The sequence below is a fragment of the Indicator indicator genome, chromosome 27 (genome assembly GCF_027791375.1).
Source record: "Indicator indicator isolate 239-I01 chromosome 27, UM_Iind_1.1, whole genome shotgun sequence".
Taxonomy (NCBI): Eukaryota; Metazoa; Chordata; class Aves; order Piciformes; family Indicatoridae; genus Indicator; species Indicator indicator.
The window spans coordinates 13,494,487-13,510,301 of NC_072036.1; the positions used below are offsets into that span (position 1 = coordinate 13,494,487).

A 15,815-nucleotide genomic window follows, 5' to 3' on the forward strand; every position below is an offset into this window, starting at 1 on the left:
GGGAGGAGACATCCACAGCCTCCCTGGGCAGCCTGTTCCAGAGTCTCACCATCCTCATACTGAAGAACTTCTTCCAGTCTAACTCTGCTCTCCCTCAACTTCCAACCATTTTCCCTTGTCCTGTCTCCAGACACCCTCAGGAGAAGTCCCTCTGCAGCCTTCCTGTAGGATCCCTTCAGCTATTGGAAGACAGCTCTAAGGTCCCCCGGAGCCTTCTCCTCTCCAGGCTGAACAGCCCCAGCTCCCTCAGTCTGTCCTCAGGTGCTGATGTCCTCAGCACAGCAGAAAAAATAAAGAATAGGAGAATAGTTTGGATTTACAGAAATATCCTGGCTTTTAGAGAAGTGATGCCTGCTTTTCCTGCTGCTCTGATTTAAACCTCAGCTGTACATGACCAGATGAGCCTTGGGGTCCCTTTCAGGCTGGCATGCTGTGTGATTAGGAAATGTCTCTGAATCTGTAACTAAACCAAGTGTCTAGCTGAGAGGTCAGCACTGGTCTCTTGGGTTTCTTTCTTCCTTTTCTTTAAGAACTTGGCACAGACTCATGTGCTGAACGAGCTGATGTATGAGATGAAGGAGAAAGGAACCAAGTTAAAAATCTGCCACACTTCAGAGTCCCAGCTGGTGAGTATGCAGTGAGAGAGAGAAAGCTGGGGAGGTGTGGGCAGAAGCTGGAGGCTGGGGAGTCAGAGCCCTGTTAAAGACACTCTTACTCTTCTGCTTCTTTTGCCTTTCACTTGTTTATGGCAGCTTGGAACTCACTCTTTTTACAAAGCTAATTATTCAGCCTTGGAGGAGGAGGAGGAATAACCTCCTCCTTTCATATTTTGTGACATTGAAGTAGCAAACAATGCCTGACCTGGCTTAGTTTTGTTTCCCATTTCATCTCTTCAGCATGGATGTATGATGCAGGAAATATTTGGCTCTAGAAGATGTTGATGAGGTATTTTATTCTAATCTGTCCCAACTCTTCCTTTATAAGGCTTGGAAAATTAATTATGTTCTTCATGGGCCAGAGGATTGAACCAAGAGGAGCAGAACTTCAGTGAGGACCACATTTCATGTCCTCAAGCTCCTTGCAGGCACATGGCTGCTGTTGGTGCTGTCAAAAGAATATGCTGCTGTTCCCAGTCATGTCTTCAGACTTGGGTTTCTAATAGGCTTGGCAATAGGGTTAATAACCCTCAGCCTCTGCTAGCTGAAGAAAGCAGCTGGCAGAGGATTCTTCACTCTGCTTTTTCCTTTTTTAGTTTCTGCTTCTCTTCACTGGGAGCTTTCTGGTGGCAGGGATGGGATTCTGGTTCAGATGGAGATTTCTCTGTATTGCTGTGGGTGATGTTTGAGGCTTCTGCAGGCAAAGAACAGTGTGGAGTTTGCTGCACTGCTCTCGCTCTTTCCTCCTGTGGCAGTTCTGAGCAGCAACATTTGACTAAGTTATCCTGAGCCACAAGAGAGATCTGGAGCTTGTTTGTGCCTGCAGGCTTGGACAGCCAGTGGCACAATGGCTTCTGCTTGATGTGAGACTTGCACAGCCATGAGATGGAGAGATTGATTTTTGGGTTAATGACAGTGCTTAAAATGTAAAGAAGATCTCTGTGTTCACTGCCCTTTGTATGTCAGCAGAGGACCAGAGGGCTGCAGCAGCTAAGAGTGATGTAGAAACTCCCAGGGAAAGGGCATTTTCCCACCTTTTGGAGGTGCATGTGATGCAAATATTTTGCATCTGTGTGTGTCCAGAGCATTTCTGTTGTGTTGTCTGCTGTCTGTTTGAGGCACCCCCTCCCTGCTTGTCCACCAGTTGGAGTCTGGTTCTGTGAGAGTCAGGTCAGCTAGTGGGAAGCACTCTGGTTATGGATGAACCCTGCAGGGGCTTAGGCAGAGCTGCTGTGGAGGCACTGCAGGAGTGTATCTTGCTGCTGGTCATCTCCTTCCAGTCCCAGGACTCATTGGTTGGGGCAGATCTGGCACCAGGAGGGGCTGTGTGAGTTGCAGTCTGTGCCTGTTCCCTGCTGCCGTGGTGGACCTATAGGGTGTGCATGAGCCCCTGCTGTCAGCTGCTGCTGCTGGGGCCTGCTTCCTGGAGGAACAGGGAGTGTTGCTGTGGCTGTTGGGTGTGGGGGGATTTTGGTGTGCAACTCACAAGTCAGAGAAGCTGTTTGGGTTTCAGCTTTCACATACTTGGCTTTCTCTTCAGCTGATTTGGTTAGGTGGTGACACCAACACCTTAGGGAAAACCAACCTAAACTCTCCAAGGCTGAAAGTTCCTGAGAGTCACTAATGTCCTAACTTGAAATAATCCTCGTGTGGCATTATCTTGGAAATCTGATGTGCAATTTGCCTTTGCTTTGAAGGATCCTTTGGTGGTCAACCTCTCCAGCCCAGGACCTTTGACTTCAGCAATGTTCTTGTTCCTTCACAGCATGAGGGAGGCTGGAAAAGGTCCTCTTTCTCCCAAGGTGCTCTTCAGCCAGCTTTGCCAAAAGTAGGTATTTGCAGTACCTTCTACTAAGTTCTTTATTTCCAGTGGGATATTTCCTCCTGTACCATCTCTATTGTCCTTTGTAAGGTGCCAGCAGATTTTTACTGGGCAGTCCAGCAAATATCTTCCTGTTTTAAAGCTGCAGGGCTCTCTTCTGGTGCTTATGCTCTTCATGAAATGTGTGGCCCTGTCTATAACCACAAAGACCTGCAGTGACAGGACAAAGGGCAATGGTTTGAAATGAGAGCAGAGCAGATTTAGATTGGATGTGAGGAACAAGTTCTGCACCAGGAGGCTGCTGGAACACTGCAACAGGTTGCCCGGGGAGGGAGTTGAGGCCCCATTCTTGGAGATATTCAAAATCAGGCTCAACAAGGCCGTGGGCAAGCTGCTATAGTGGAGGATGTCCCTGCTGACTGCAGGAGGCTTGGACTGGATGATCTTGGAGGTCCTCTGGATGACTCTTCCAACCCAAACCATTCTGTGATTTTGTTTGGAGGAAAAAAAAAGTATAAGCTTTTAACTGGGCAAACTCTGCTCTGATATCTGACCTTGACATCAGTTCAGAATTCAGAAGGGTCTAGCAAGTAAGGACTTGAAGCAAGCACTGCAGTGCATATGGCTCCAGATTGCAGGGAGCTGACAAGCCCTGAAGGAGCTCCTGCTTCCTGGTGTGGAAAACGTTTACAGTGGTGCTCTGTAGGTGCCCTCAGTTATGCTGCAGACAGCCTTGCATCGTCAAACACCTGCCTTGGAAAAGTCAATGCAGATATTTCAACCTTGGCTTTGCAAGCAAAAGAAGCTGCAGAAGCAGAGGAACTGGGGGGAAATGGAGCTGGATCTCACATTTGAAAATATTAGTGCCTGGGAATTTGGGATCACAGAATGGTCTGGGTTGGAAGGGACCTCCAAAGGTCATCTAGTCCAACCCCCTCTGCAGGAGGATTTTTGCTGCAGGAGGATTTTTGCTGCAGTACATTGCATGCAGCAACAGAATCATAGAATCATAGGGTGGGTTGGGTTGGAAGAGACCTCCAAAGCAGGAAGGAGAGGAAGGAAAGAAAAGGAGGGAAGGGAAGAAAGGAAGGAAAAGAAGGATAGGAAGGAAGGGAAGGGAAAGGAAAGAAAAGGAGGGAAGGAAAGGGAAAGGAAAGGGAAAGGGAAAGGAAAGGGAAAGGGAAGGGAAGGGAAGGGAAGGGAAGGGAAGGGAAGGGAAGGGAAAGGGAAAGGGAAAGGGAAGGGAAGGGAAAGGGAAGGAAAGGGAAAGGGAAGGGAAAGGGAAGGGAAAGGAAAGGGAAAGGGAAAGAGAGGGAAAGGAAAGGGAAACGGAAAGGAAAGGGAAAGGAAAGGAAAGGGAAAGGAAAGGAAAGGGAAAGGAAAGGAAAGGAAAAAGGAAAGGAAGGGAAAGGGAAGGGGAGGGGAGGAGAGGAGAGAAGAGGAGAGGGGAGGGAAGAGAAGGGAAGGGAAGGGAAGGGAAGGGAAGGGAAGGGAAGGGAAGGGAAGGGAAGGGAAGGGAAGGGAAGGGAAGGGAAGGGAAGGGAAGGGAAGGGAAGGGAAGGGAAGGGAAGGGAAGGGAAGGGAAGGGAAGGGAAGGGAAGGGAAGGGAAGGGAAGGGAAGGGAAGGGAAGGGAAGGGAAGGGAAGGGAAGGGAAGGGAAGAATTCAGGAGTAAGAGATGAATTCAAAGAAAGGGAGGAAGGAGCTCCCAGAGAACTGGAACGCTGCTTTCAGCTGCCAACTGCTTCTTGAAGAGCCTAGGGAGAGCAGAGTGTGGAGCTGATTGCCTTGTGCATGACTTGGTGTTTGTGGTGCCTTTCTTTACTGAAAGAACAAAAGGAAAAAACCCTGCTCCCAAGTGTTAATTTTATCAAGTGGTGGGGCAGCCAGGTTGGGAGAGGGGAGAGGAAGGAGAGAAAGGCATGAGTCTTGCTCCAGCAACTGTTTAGCGTCTGGTACTAACTCATCCACTGTTAATTTTGTTAGTGCTGCAGCTGTCAGATGTTTTGGGAGGCCAGATTGTCAGCATAGCTACGGGGCCCTTCTGTTGGTTTTCCACTGTGCTGAATATCAGGACTGCAGCCTTCTGACTTATCTGGAGACTTCCTAACTAATGTTAAGAGGACATACATTTTATTGCCTTCATTTGTTATGACTGAATAATTCTATTGGTGGAAGAAAGCTTAGATTGGTGTAGCAAGTTGATGTTGCAGCATATGAGGCCAGAAAGTAGCTGCAGAGTGTTCTTTTTTCTTTCTTTCTTCCTTGGCTGTGTTAAAAGGAACAAACGGTTGCTTGCTCCAAATTGTACTGGTGGTAACCAAACATCCATAGGGCCTCCCTCCCCAGGCAGCAGTCAACATTCCTTCTCAGGTGCAGAAAGCACAACTCAACGCAGAGGTGGGACTGGCAGAGGTCATGTGCAGCTGGGACTGCTGATGAGTTTTGAAGGGAAACCTAAACAGTGCTTGGAGCAGTCCACAGTTGCCACCCTCCAAGAGGAAATGCTAAAGGCTGCAGCTCAGAAGGCAGCCATGTGCTGGGCTGCATCCCAAGCAGGGAGAGCAACAGGACAGGGAGTGGGATGTGAAACCAAAAAGCAGCAGACTTAGAGCCAGGAGTTAAAAAGAAGGGGGTTTGGTAACCTTCTGTAGAGCTAAGCTGTGGAACTTGCTGTCACAGAGCACTGCTGGAAGGCTTAGCAGGACTTAAAGGAAGAAAGCAGAATTAGATGTCATAGAAGGAGAACACTTTCTTGGTGGGGATGCAAGACCTCATGCACAGAGACCTGTCCTTGGCCACCAGCTTCTAGGAAGAGATTTCCCCAGACAGGCATCTCCATCCCTCAGGCACAGACTCTCTGTTTTCCCTCTGCTGCTCACTCTCTTGAGGCATGGCAGCCCTGGTGTCCATTCAGAGCTGCTTCCAGCCTTTTGCTCAGGTGCATCACAAGGAGGTGATGGTGCCTCATTCTCTCTCCTGGAGGAAGGTGAGCCAGGAGAAGCTGAACAAAATCATCCAGCACGGCCAAAGGAGAGCTGAGTGTGGTGTATCCATGCCCTGGAGACAGCACAGGCATGGCTGGGGTGGGTGGCAGGAAGATGAGGTCAGGCTTTTGTCAGTGGTGCCCAACAACAGGACAAGGGTAACAGACACAAACTGAGCATGAGAAGCTCCATCTAAACATGAGGAGGAACCTCTTTAATTGAAGGGTGGCAGAGCCCTCCAGCAGGCTGCCCAGACTCTGCCACCTGGTGTAGTCTCCATCGCTGGAGACATTGCAAACCCTCTTGGATGTGTTCCTGGTGTAACCTTCCCTGGGTGACCCTGCCTTGGCTCAGTGATCCCCAGAGGTCCCTTCCAACCCCCAGCACCCTGTGATAAGGGTGAAGCATATCACTGCTCAGAGGTCTGGTTTCCCTCTCCTGCTAATGATGTTAGCTGTAGGTTTTGTGATGAACACGTTGCAGGAGCAGATCATCCTAAAGCATTCTTGAAGTGCCTCGGGAGCCACGCTGACTGGTCTGCAGATGAGTCAGGAGAGGCTAGCTAAGGTGTCACAGTTGTCCTTCCCCACTGCTGGCCATGAGCGGGGTCCAACCTGTTCTCCATCACCCTGCTGACATTGTACAACAGGTTGCCTGGTGTCGGCACTGGCTCCCATATGGCAGCACAGCTGTGAGCGGTCAGCAGGACCAAGCAGGCTCACGGCCCCACTCCTGCCTGGCAGCTTGCTCCAAGCACTTGTTCAAGGAGAGGAGAGCACACATCTTTTACTTGTCAGCTCTCTGTGTATCAGCAGGGATGAACTCCCTTTATTTTCACCTCCCCTGATGCTGGTTGGATGTGTTCCTGTGTGACCTTCACTGGATTCTATGCTCCTGCTCTGGCAGGGGGGTGGACTCGAAGATCTCCAGAGGTCCCTTACAAACCCTAACATCCTGGGATTCTGGGATTTATAAGCACAGGAAGGTTGCAGTGAGTGCAGTGCCTGCTGTGAAAGTCCCTCCCTCTTTTTTTTTTTTTTTATTTTATTTTATTTTATTTTGTGGCTTTCCCCAGGGCTGGAGCTGTGCAGTAGCAATATGCAGTGTTGGCAGTGCCAGCAGGTGGTTTTGCATGTGCAGGCCCAGATGGATTCTGCTTAATTTTAGGCACTGACCTTTGATGCCTCCTCACCTTAGCTCCTTCTCCAGTTACATCCCCAAGTGCCTTCAGCCAGCAGCTCAGAGCTGGGATCCTTGTGTCACTGCCCTGCCTGTAGCCCAGGGCTGCTGTGCCCTAACTTGGCATCTTGACAGCTTGCCCAGCTCTAAGTTCTGCTCTTGCAGGCATGTTGCATGTCGGAAGCATTTTCTAATTGCCTTTGATTTCTCCAAGGCAAACCTGAGCAAGTTCAGTCTGTGAGTGGGAAAGAAACCAATCTTGAGGACCCCTAGGACAGCTGAGTGCCATTTGGTGGCATTGCTGCAAATGCAAATCCCCACCCCTTTAAATCCCATTGCAGATGAATTGGTCCGAGGTAAATTAAAGATCAAAAGTAATTAAAGATCAGAAGAGCAAGGTGCCTGGCAAGACAGGTGTGGTTTGGCCAGGAGGTTAGAGTTTCTGGGGGCAGAGAGATGGGAATAGGTGTTCAAGGCCAGGCTGGATGGGGCCTTGAGCAGCCTGCTCTAGGGGGAGGTATCCCTGCCCATGGCAGGGGGTTGGAGCTGGGTGATCTTGAAGGCCCTTTCCAACCCAACCCATTCTGTGCCACTGAATGGCTGAGGCAGTGTTACCCCTGTGCAGCTGGCTGAACTATCACTGGTGTGGATGGCAGTGTAGTCTGAATCAGATGTTCATCCTCTTCTGGCTTGGGAGGGTCATGCAGATGCTGCTGGTGCTCTAAACAGACTCTGAAAGAATTGCCTTGGCTCTGGAGCCTTTGTCCTTCTGTTTGTCCTGCCTTGTACAGCTCAGCAGCAGAAGAAAAGGGGGAGGTGGAAGAGAAGGGTGAGATAGCAACAGCACTCTGCAGATCTTCCTCTCTCCTCCATGGCACTGGGAATGCATGGTGGTGCAGAAGCACTGCTCAGGTAGTGTAGTCTCTCAGGTAGGTGCTGCTGGCATGGATGAGCCTCGCCTGGCAAAGCTGTGTTGTAGTCAAGCCATCCCCAAGAGGGGCAGAACGTAACCCAGATGGCAGTGTAGCTTCATTGGTGTCATTGCAGCCACACCAGGACTTCCTGAAGCCACATCAGGTCCAGCAGGGATTGCTGCCCTGGTATCCAACAAGAGCCTGATGTGGACTTTGTCTCATGAAGAACCTCCCAATGTAAACTTGAATTCCTTACCACTTCTCTCCTAGGGCTCCTCGATTTAAGGGGTTCCAGCAGCAGGACAGCCAGGAGCTTCTGCACTACCTGTTGGATGCCATGAGGATTGAAGAGACCAAGGTGATGTCTTTGTGCCTGCTTTTACAAACCCTGATGAGAGAGCCACATCCTGCACAAGGTGGCACTAACAAAAAACCAGATGAGACTTTTGCCTCTGCCCTGTGCCTTTGTGTCCTGTCCCCAGCAGCAGTGCTTAGCTTTGCCTCTCCACGTGGCCAAGCTTGGGCAGCAGCCATGCACAGCAGTGGGGTTTGGGTGAAGAGCTTATTGATAGGCCTGGAAAGATGACACAGTGTCTGTGTTTGCAGCAATGTGAGCTGGAGATGGTTTCACACCGGGGCCTGAAGTGGCAGAACCCTGCTGCTAATTGATTAATGTCTGCTGCCATTGTCCCCAGCCCCTGCCCATTCAAGGGCTGTGTCTTTCTTTGACCTAAATAAATGGTTCAAAGCACTAATGCCAACAAAGGGCTTGCTTATGGCCCTGAACCCATTTAGGGTGCTCAACTTCATGAATTACCTATTGATTAGTCCTTTTAGTGTATTGCTGGCTTCAAGATGAACAAAGCTGAGCTGGGGGGGGGGGGGGGGGGGGGCAGGGCGGGAGTTAATTCACAAGCCAGGTCACACACTCAGGAGGTAGGAGGATGACTTGGTCTGATGGCTGCCTGAACTGGAAACCAACCCCCAGCGCTGTCTGTCACCCAAACACACTGTAGTGCATGGCTGGGAAACGTCTCTTGGTGCCTGCAGCTGAGAGCTGTTTTCTCACCAGGACACAGGGCTTGAGGTACCTGCAGAAGGTCTGTGGGACGTTGGGCTGAGCTGCAGCTTGCACCAGCCCATGCCATGTGTCTGCTGCCTAGTACCACGTCATAGAAGGAGAGGAAATGGACTGAAATTGTGCCACGGGAGGGTTGGCTTGGAGATTAGGAAAATTTCCTTGCTGCAGGAGTGGTCAGGGATTGGAACAGGCTGCCTAGGGAGGTGGTGGAGTCCCCATCCCTGGAGGAGCTCAAGAAATGTGTAGCCATGGACTTGGGGCCATGGTTTAGTGGCTGTGGTGGTGTTGGGCTGAAGGTTGGACTGGATGAGCTTGGAGGTCTCTTCCAACCCAAACAGTTGTATGATTCTATGTCTGAGGGACACAGCACATCCTCACCCAGGGCCACCTCCACAGCTCACCTATAGCAGTTTGCATCTTTGTGGTTCTTCTTTCAAAACACTGAGCTTAGGTTTTTTGGTGACCTTTTGTGGATCCCTCAAGGTTTGTATCTCTCCTAAGATTTTCTAAGGAAACGTTTCTGCAATGTGCAGCATTAGAAAATAAAGAGAAGTCATAAAACCACTGCCCAAAGGCATTGAAGTCGGGGTGTTAAAAGACCCTTAGCTGCCTTCAAGAGTATCTGGTCCATCAGTCCATTCTTCAGCAGTTCTTTCCCCCCAGAAGCAGAAGAAATGGACAATATTTGTTCCCTGGAAACCTCAGCTTGATGAACTTTCAACACCTCCCTTTTTGAAGGGAGGACATTTTTGGCTGGTTACCTGCTAAGGCTGAGCTCCTGCAGTTGTGACATTTAGTGAATACCAAGAGTGGCTTTAAAATGCAAAATGCTGCTTATTGAAATAAGCTAAAATGTGCCCCCTCACTGGCAGCTTGTAGGATGTTTACCCTTGAAATCCTTGCTGATTTTTTCCTCTTTCTCATTGAATTGCAGCGCATTCAAACTGGTATCTTAAAAGCATTTAATAATCCAACTACTAAGACAGCAGATGAAGAAACGAGAAGGAAAGTCAAAGGTATGCAAGTCTTTGGTGAAAGCTTTGCAGAGGGCACCCGTTTTTAAATCCCATTTTCTCCAGCCCTGCCTATTGCCCAGAGCAGCAGCAGGGTGATGACAGTAGTGCAGCATTGTTCTAGTGCCACCTAGTGCGGTGTCCACAGCCTGGAGAGCTGAGAGCCTGCTCAGCTCAGAGCCTGCAGCTTGCTCAGCAGGGGAGAGGCTTCCACTGCATTGAAAATGCCTCCTTTCAGGAGAGATGGAATTTAATTTTGTCTTCTAAAACAGCCTGCTGCACCTTCGGGTGTGTTACAGAGCCACAGTTATTGTCTGGCTCAGCAGAATAAAACTGATTTCTGTCAGCTGACTGATCACAGAATCCCAGAATGCCAGGCTGGAAAGGACCCCAAGGATCATCTGCTCTAACCTTTCCAGGTGGTAGTGGAGTGGCCCAGTACCCTGACAAGCTGAGGCTTCCAACTGCCCGGTAGAGGGGACTCCACTGCTTCCCGTGGGAGATGAATCTGATGTCTGATGCTGCAGGCACTCTGTGGTTACAGAGCCAGGGGAGCTAGTTCAGAGGAAGGCAGCTGTGTTAAAAATCAGTGCTGAAATTGTTTCTGTGGCTGTGTTCTAATTTTGGGGATTGAGTTTTACTTTAAAATCTTTATAATAGTTAAGCTGCTTTAGAAGTTTCCCTTCCCAAATCTGCAGCAGTTAAGGTACCCAGTGACAGGACGAGGGGTAACAGGCATACAGCTGGACAGCACAACTTCCACTGGGACATGAGGAGGAGCTTCTGTAATTGAAGGGTGCTGGAGCCCTGGAGCAGGCTGCACAGAGAGGTTGTGGAGCCTCCATCTCTGGAGGCATTAAACCCCCCCCTGGATGTGTTCCTGTGTGACCTTCTCCAGGTGCCCCTGCCTTGGCAGAGGGGTTGAGATAGATAATTTCCAGAGGTCCCTTCCAACCCCTCCCACTCTCTGATTCTGTGATACAGATGTATTAGAACAGCCTTTTCCCCCTCATGTTTTTAGAGTCCCTTTTTCATTCTTTAGCATTCACTAGTTTCAAAAACCATTTAGAGGCAGTGACAATCTGTCTGGTAGCCCAGGGAGGTTGTGGCTGCCCCCTCCCTGGAGGTGTCCAAGGACAGGCTGGATGAGGCCTTGAGCAGCCTGGGCTGGTGTGAGGTGTCCCTGTGCATGGCAGGGGGGTTGGAACTGGTTGAGCTTTAAGGTCCTTTCTAGCCCATTCTATGATTTTATTAATTTTATATGTTCAAAAGAAAACTAAGATTTTATGTCAGATCTGCTCCCTGAGGGCTCCAGGATTATTATCACACAGGGGTGAGGAGACACTGGAACAGGTTGCCCAGGAGGTTGTGGGTGCCGCCTCCCTGGAGCTGTTCAAGGCCTTGGGCAACCTGGGCTAGTGGGAGGTGTCCCTGCCCTTGGCAGGGAGGTTGGAGTAGATGATCTTTAAGGTCCCTTCCAACCTGAGCCATTCTAGAATTCTGTGATTCTTCTTCTGTCAGGGAAGGTGGGGAAGGGAAGGATCAAAGGGAAGCATCTGGCTGAAGTATGTAAATGTGGAGGTGCTGCAGCATGGGAGGTCACTGTGTTGTGCTGAAAACCTGCTGAATATGCTTTGAAACTGTTGCTTTCCTAATGTATCTGGGGCAGTTTGTTGTGCTTTTGATGTGCCAGGGGATGTGTTCTCTTTCCCATTTAAAAAAGGCAAATGTTTTTTCAGCGTATGGAAGAGAGGGTGTGAAGATGAACTTCATAGATAGGATCTTTGTTGGTGAATTGACTAGCACTGTCATGTGTGAGGAATGTGAACATGTAGGTATTCTGGTTTGCTGTGGAATAGATCACTCCTGGGTTGATCACCTTGTCTTCAAAGTATAAAATTGGGCTGTCAATTTTATACTTGCTCCTTTGTTTGTTAAAAACAAACCAAACCAAGCCACCAAAACTTGATTGAAAGTTTCTCATTTCAAATGATTTATCGCTTCTTTAAAGCGTTCTCCTCCCAAACCTTTGAATTCCAAAAGGGTTCAAGCACTGGGCTTGATTTGCCATCAGATTAAGGCTGGAGGTGCCAAATTCTCTCATCCTTGTTACACCAATTTGATTGGATATTGTGAAGCACCTACCTGAAACCATAAATCCTCCTGCCTGCTTTTCTGGGATATGTATTTTCTGGGATATGTATTTTCTGGGATTTATATTTTCTGGGATATATATTCTTGACCATAAGGGTGGTGGAACACTGGAACAGGTTGCCCAGGGAGGTAGTTGAGGCCCTATCCCTGGAACTATTCAAGGTGAGGCTGGACAAGGCTCTGAGCAACCTGCTCTAGTGCAGATGTCCCTGCTGAGTGCAGGGGGGTTGGACTGGGTGACATTTGGAGGTCCCTTCCAACCCAAACCATTCCATGATTCCATACCTGAAAATTGGGGCTGACATCCTTCGAATTAATAGGAGTGGGGAAATGCTAAAATTACGTTTTTTTATCTTGAAGTATTTTGGATAATTAACACAATAACCCTAATGAGCAGCATATTCCTTTCATAATTAATCTGACTGACATTTCATCATCAATGCTTTCCTTAGAATTTTTCTTTTAACTTTGGAAGAGAAAAGAATAAAATAAAATCCTTGATTTGCATGACTTTTCTAATTGAATGTTACATTCTGTGTTTGCCTTAAAACATTATATTTCATATTATAGAGATTAAGTAAATGAGTCTGACTAATTAAGGCCAGTCCTGCAGGACCAGGTAATGATCCCTGTGTGTGATGTGCAGATGACACCTCAATGTGTTGCTGCTAGCAATGAAGAACTTTGACCCCACACAAAAAGAGAGGTTGTTTGTATTTTGTGTGTCACACTGATTTTTCCTGGATTTCTGTATCTCTGCCTGCACAGGACTCAGGAATTTGCTGACTGTAGCCCTCAGAGGAAGAGTTTAGCACTGGCTGTGCTTTGCCTGCACTGGCAAAGAGATGTTGGGCTGGTATTTGTTGGTGCAGACTGACTCTTTAGAGGCAGCCCTGTGTGGACAGCTCTCCTCAGGCAGGCACTTACAGTAGCTTTTATCCCAGTTATTGCTTTATTGGAACCTAAGGCTTGCTGAGTCCTTCACATGACAGGTAAAAAGAAGCCTACAAGCCCTCTCCAGTGTCTCAGGTGGAAGAGAGGGTCACAGGCACAGCTGAAGGGACAAGAGAGGCAGGGATCTACTGGAGTCCAGCAGAGAGCTGTGAGGATGATGAAGGGACTGGAACATCTCTCCTGTGCAGAAAACCTGAGAGCCCTGGAGTTCTTTAGTGTGGAGAAGAGAAGGCTGAGAGGGGATCTGATCAACATCTATCAGTATCAGGGGTGGGTGTCAGGATGAAGGTGCCAGGCTCTTTGCAGTGGTGCCCAGTGACAGAACGAGGCACAACAGGTACAAGCTGGGACACAGGAGGTGTCCCTGCCCATGGCAGGGGGGTTGGAACTGGATGATCTTTAAAGTCCCTTCTTCAGGTTCAGCTTAGATTTTATTTGGCTTTTGGATGGCAAAGCCAAGGGTGGGTACAGAGAGGAAAGCTGTTTGGTTTTTCCCAGTCCTCTTGCCCCCCAGCAGCTGGATTAATTTACCAGTGACTGCTGTCTGCTCTGGGTGCCAACCTCTCACACAGCTTTTGGCTCCAGCCAGCAAGCCTGATAATCTTTTCTGAGAGCATCAGGTCAGAACCTGCCACCTCCCTGGCAGTACCCAGCCCCTGCTGCTGAGCAGGGCAGGAGGTCAGACACCTCCTGCAGAAGCGTCCAGGGTCAGTGAGCTTTCTGCAGAACTGAGCCTTGAAAGTCTGTCTGGAGCTCAGAGAAATGGATCCCCACAGTGCTTGGAGGTGCAGTTTGTGCCTTGCCCTGTGTGTCTCATTGCTAAACTTTTGTGCAATGTTAGAAAGAAAATTAGAGCTAACTTAAAATTAATTAAAAAAACCCAAGCCCAAAGTTAGTTGGAAGTTCTTCGTTGTGGTTTGATACATCCTGCTTGTACCTAATTAGCTTCTTGTCTAGTTCCTGATAATTGGTTTTAAGAAGGGAGCTGTGTGCTAAACCTGGGTAATGTTCTTCCCATTTAATCTGCATTTTCTCTTTTTCTTCAAGATTTCAACAGTAAAAGAGCCTTTCATTGATCTTTCACTGCCTATAATAGAGGAGAGGGTAAGAAACAGAACGTGTGGCCACTAACTGCTGCTTCCAGAGGATTGTTCTCCCAGAGTTTGGTGGAGGTGTTGATGTTGATGGGCACAGCTTGGGTTTCAGGCCTGGAAATGCTGCATGAATGCTGCACTGGTGTGGTTTGGTTCAGCTGTAGACACACAGTGTGGGAACAGCAAATAGCTGTGAAGGAGTCCAACCTGGCACAAATGGCCACTGGCAGTCAGAGGATGTGGAGGGCTGAGGTGGGCTGCACTCACTGGTGGGTTTGGTGTATCCTCTGACTAGCATGGTTCTGAACTCTTTGTGGAAGGGCAAGAAAGTTAGATTCTGGCATCTGGAGAAGCTGAGTGCCTTGGGCTGAGGTGTGCCTTGGGCTGAGGTGTGCCTTGGGCTGAGGTGTACCTGTGGGATGAGACAGTGTACAAATGGAGAGACTTTGAGCAGGTGCTCTGGTGGTGGTGGCATTTCAGAGAACACCTCCCTTGTGTCAGGAGGATGGCACCAGTCCTATCTCAGTGGTGCCCAGCAACAGGACAAGGGGTAACAGGCACAGAGTTGAACATCAGAAGAGCAGTTTCTTTATTTCAAGGGGGTTGGAGCACTGGAACAGGGTTTGGAATGCCTCCAGAGATGGAGACTGCACCTGTTGGATTCTCCATCTCTGTAAGTATTCCAGACCCACCTGGATGTGTTCCTGTGTGACCTTCTCTAGGTGCCCCTGCCCTGGCAGGGGGTTGGGCTGGATGATCTCCAGAGGTCCCTTCCAACCCCCACTGTTCTGTGATGATTCTGCAGAGGAGCTGTGCTTCTTTGAAGGAATAACTTTGGGGTTTGTGGGGCTTGGGGTTTTCATTGGAGAATTGGGGGTAGGCTGGGAGCTGCTCTCCCCTGACCCTGCCTACATTTGTGTGTATTTAAGGGAGAACATTCAGGGTCGTATTTAACTCTGCATAACCTCAGCCCTTCTGCAGACACCAGCTGTGTTCATTAGGCCTTCATCTTCCTTGCTGTGTGGAGTGCAGATGCCTGTGGCAGTTGAAGCTTTAAAAGCAGGGGTGTAGCTGGGCCTCTGTGCTCCCTGGCTCCCATATGGGACCTTCAAGGGTTGTGTTTGGGATGGACCTGTTGGCTTTCAGCAGTTGTGCATTGAATCCCCACCCCTGGAGGTGCTTCAGAGAGGCAGTGATGTGGTGCTGAGGGCCATGGTTTAGCCCCAGCCTTGGCAGAGTTGGAGAATGGTTGGACTGGATGAATTCAAAGGGCTTTGCCAGCCAAAACAGTTCTCTGATTCTGGTCATCTCTGTCCTTAAGTCTGGAGACACCACTGCCACCAACATGCTTGTAGAGTTCTAGAGTAGGTGATCTGGATCTGTGCCAGAACTTTGTATCATTCCTACTTATTGTGGCTCTCAGTTGATCCTTCAAAGATGTTGGCAGTGTGTTTATGATAAACAAAGCAAAAAGGAACCTTAAACCCCAGTTGAGGGGCAGCTGGCTGGGTTTAGGTAGAGTCTTGTTTTCCAAAGTGAAACCCCAGCTAGGCTGCAGAGGAGCACAGACAGGCACCTTCCCTTCCCTGATTTCCTCTCTGATTCCTTAGGTTGCAAAGCCTGTGCCTTTGGGAAGGACAGGCAAAGGAAAAAGTGCACAGGAGGCAGATGTTGCTCAGTATAACTGTGCTTCTCTCACTACACTCAACAACCAACCCAAAATGGGCAAGAAACAGACTGGAACAAAGGATAAGGTAAGAAAGACTCCCACAAGCCAATCCTCTCAGTGCTGGCATTCCCTGGGCAGCAGGGGTGGGAATTCTCTCACGGGGGGTTTTAGACATGTGGCTGACACAGACTTGCTTTAAAATATTGAGGTGATTATCTGAAGTGTGAGGAATGAGTCACCTGGAACCAGGGAGGTGAATTTTCTTCTTGAGGTGCTCATCAGCTCAGGGCTCT

At 49.1% G+C, this 15,815-nt stretch overlaps 1 protein-coding gene across 1 annotated transcript in view; it reads left to right on the top strand.

Moving 5' to 3' along the window:
• The window catches only part of USP45 (ubiquitin specific peptidase 45), a 37,609-nt gene that overhangs the window by 16,243 nt on the left and 5,551 nt on the right, over window positions 1-15,815 (top strand). The window contains exons 7-13 of the mRNA XM_054393161.1: window positions 531-626; window positions 2,354-2,484; window positions 7,828-7,915; window positions 9,573-9,654; window positions 11,391-11,482; window positions 13,807-13,863; window positions 15,464-15,607. Coding sequence (XP_054249136.1) covers window positions 531-626; window positions 2,354-2,484; window positions 7,828-7,915; window positions 9,573-9,654; window positions 11,391-11,482; window positions 13,807-13,863; window positions 15,464-15,607 — 690 coding nt within the window. The remainder of the gene's footprint in view (window positions 1-530; window positions 627-2,353; window positions 2,485-7,827; window positions 7,916-9,572; window positions 9,655-11,390; window positions 11,483-13,806; window positions 13,864-15,463; window positions 15,608-15,815) is intronic.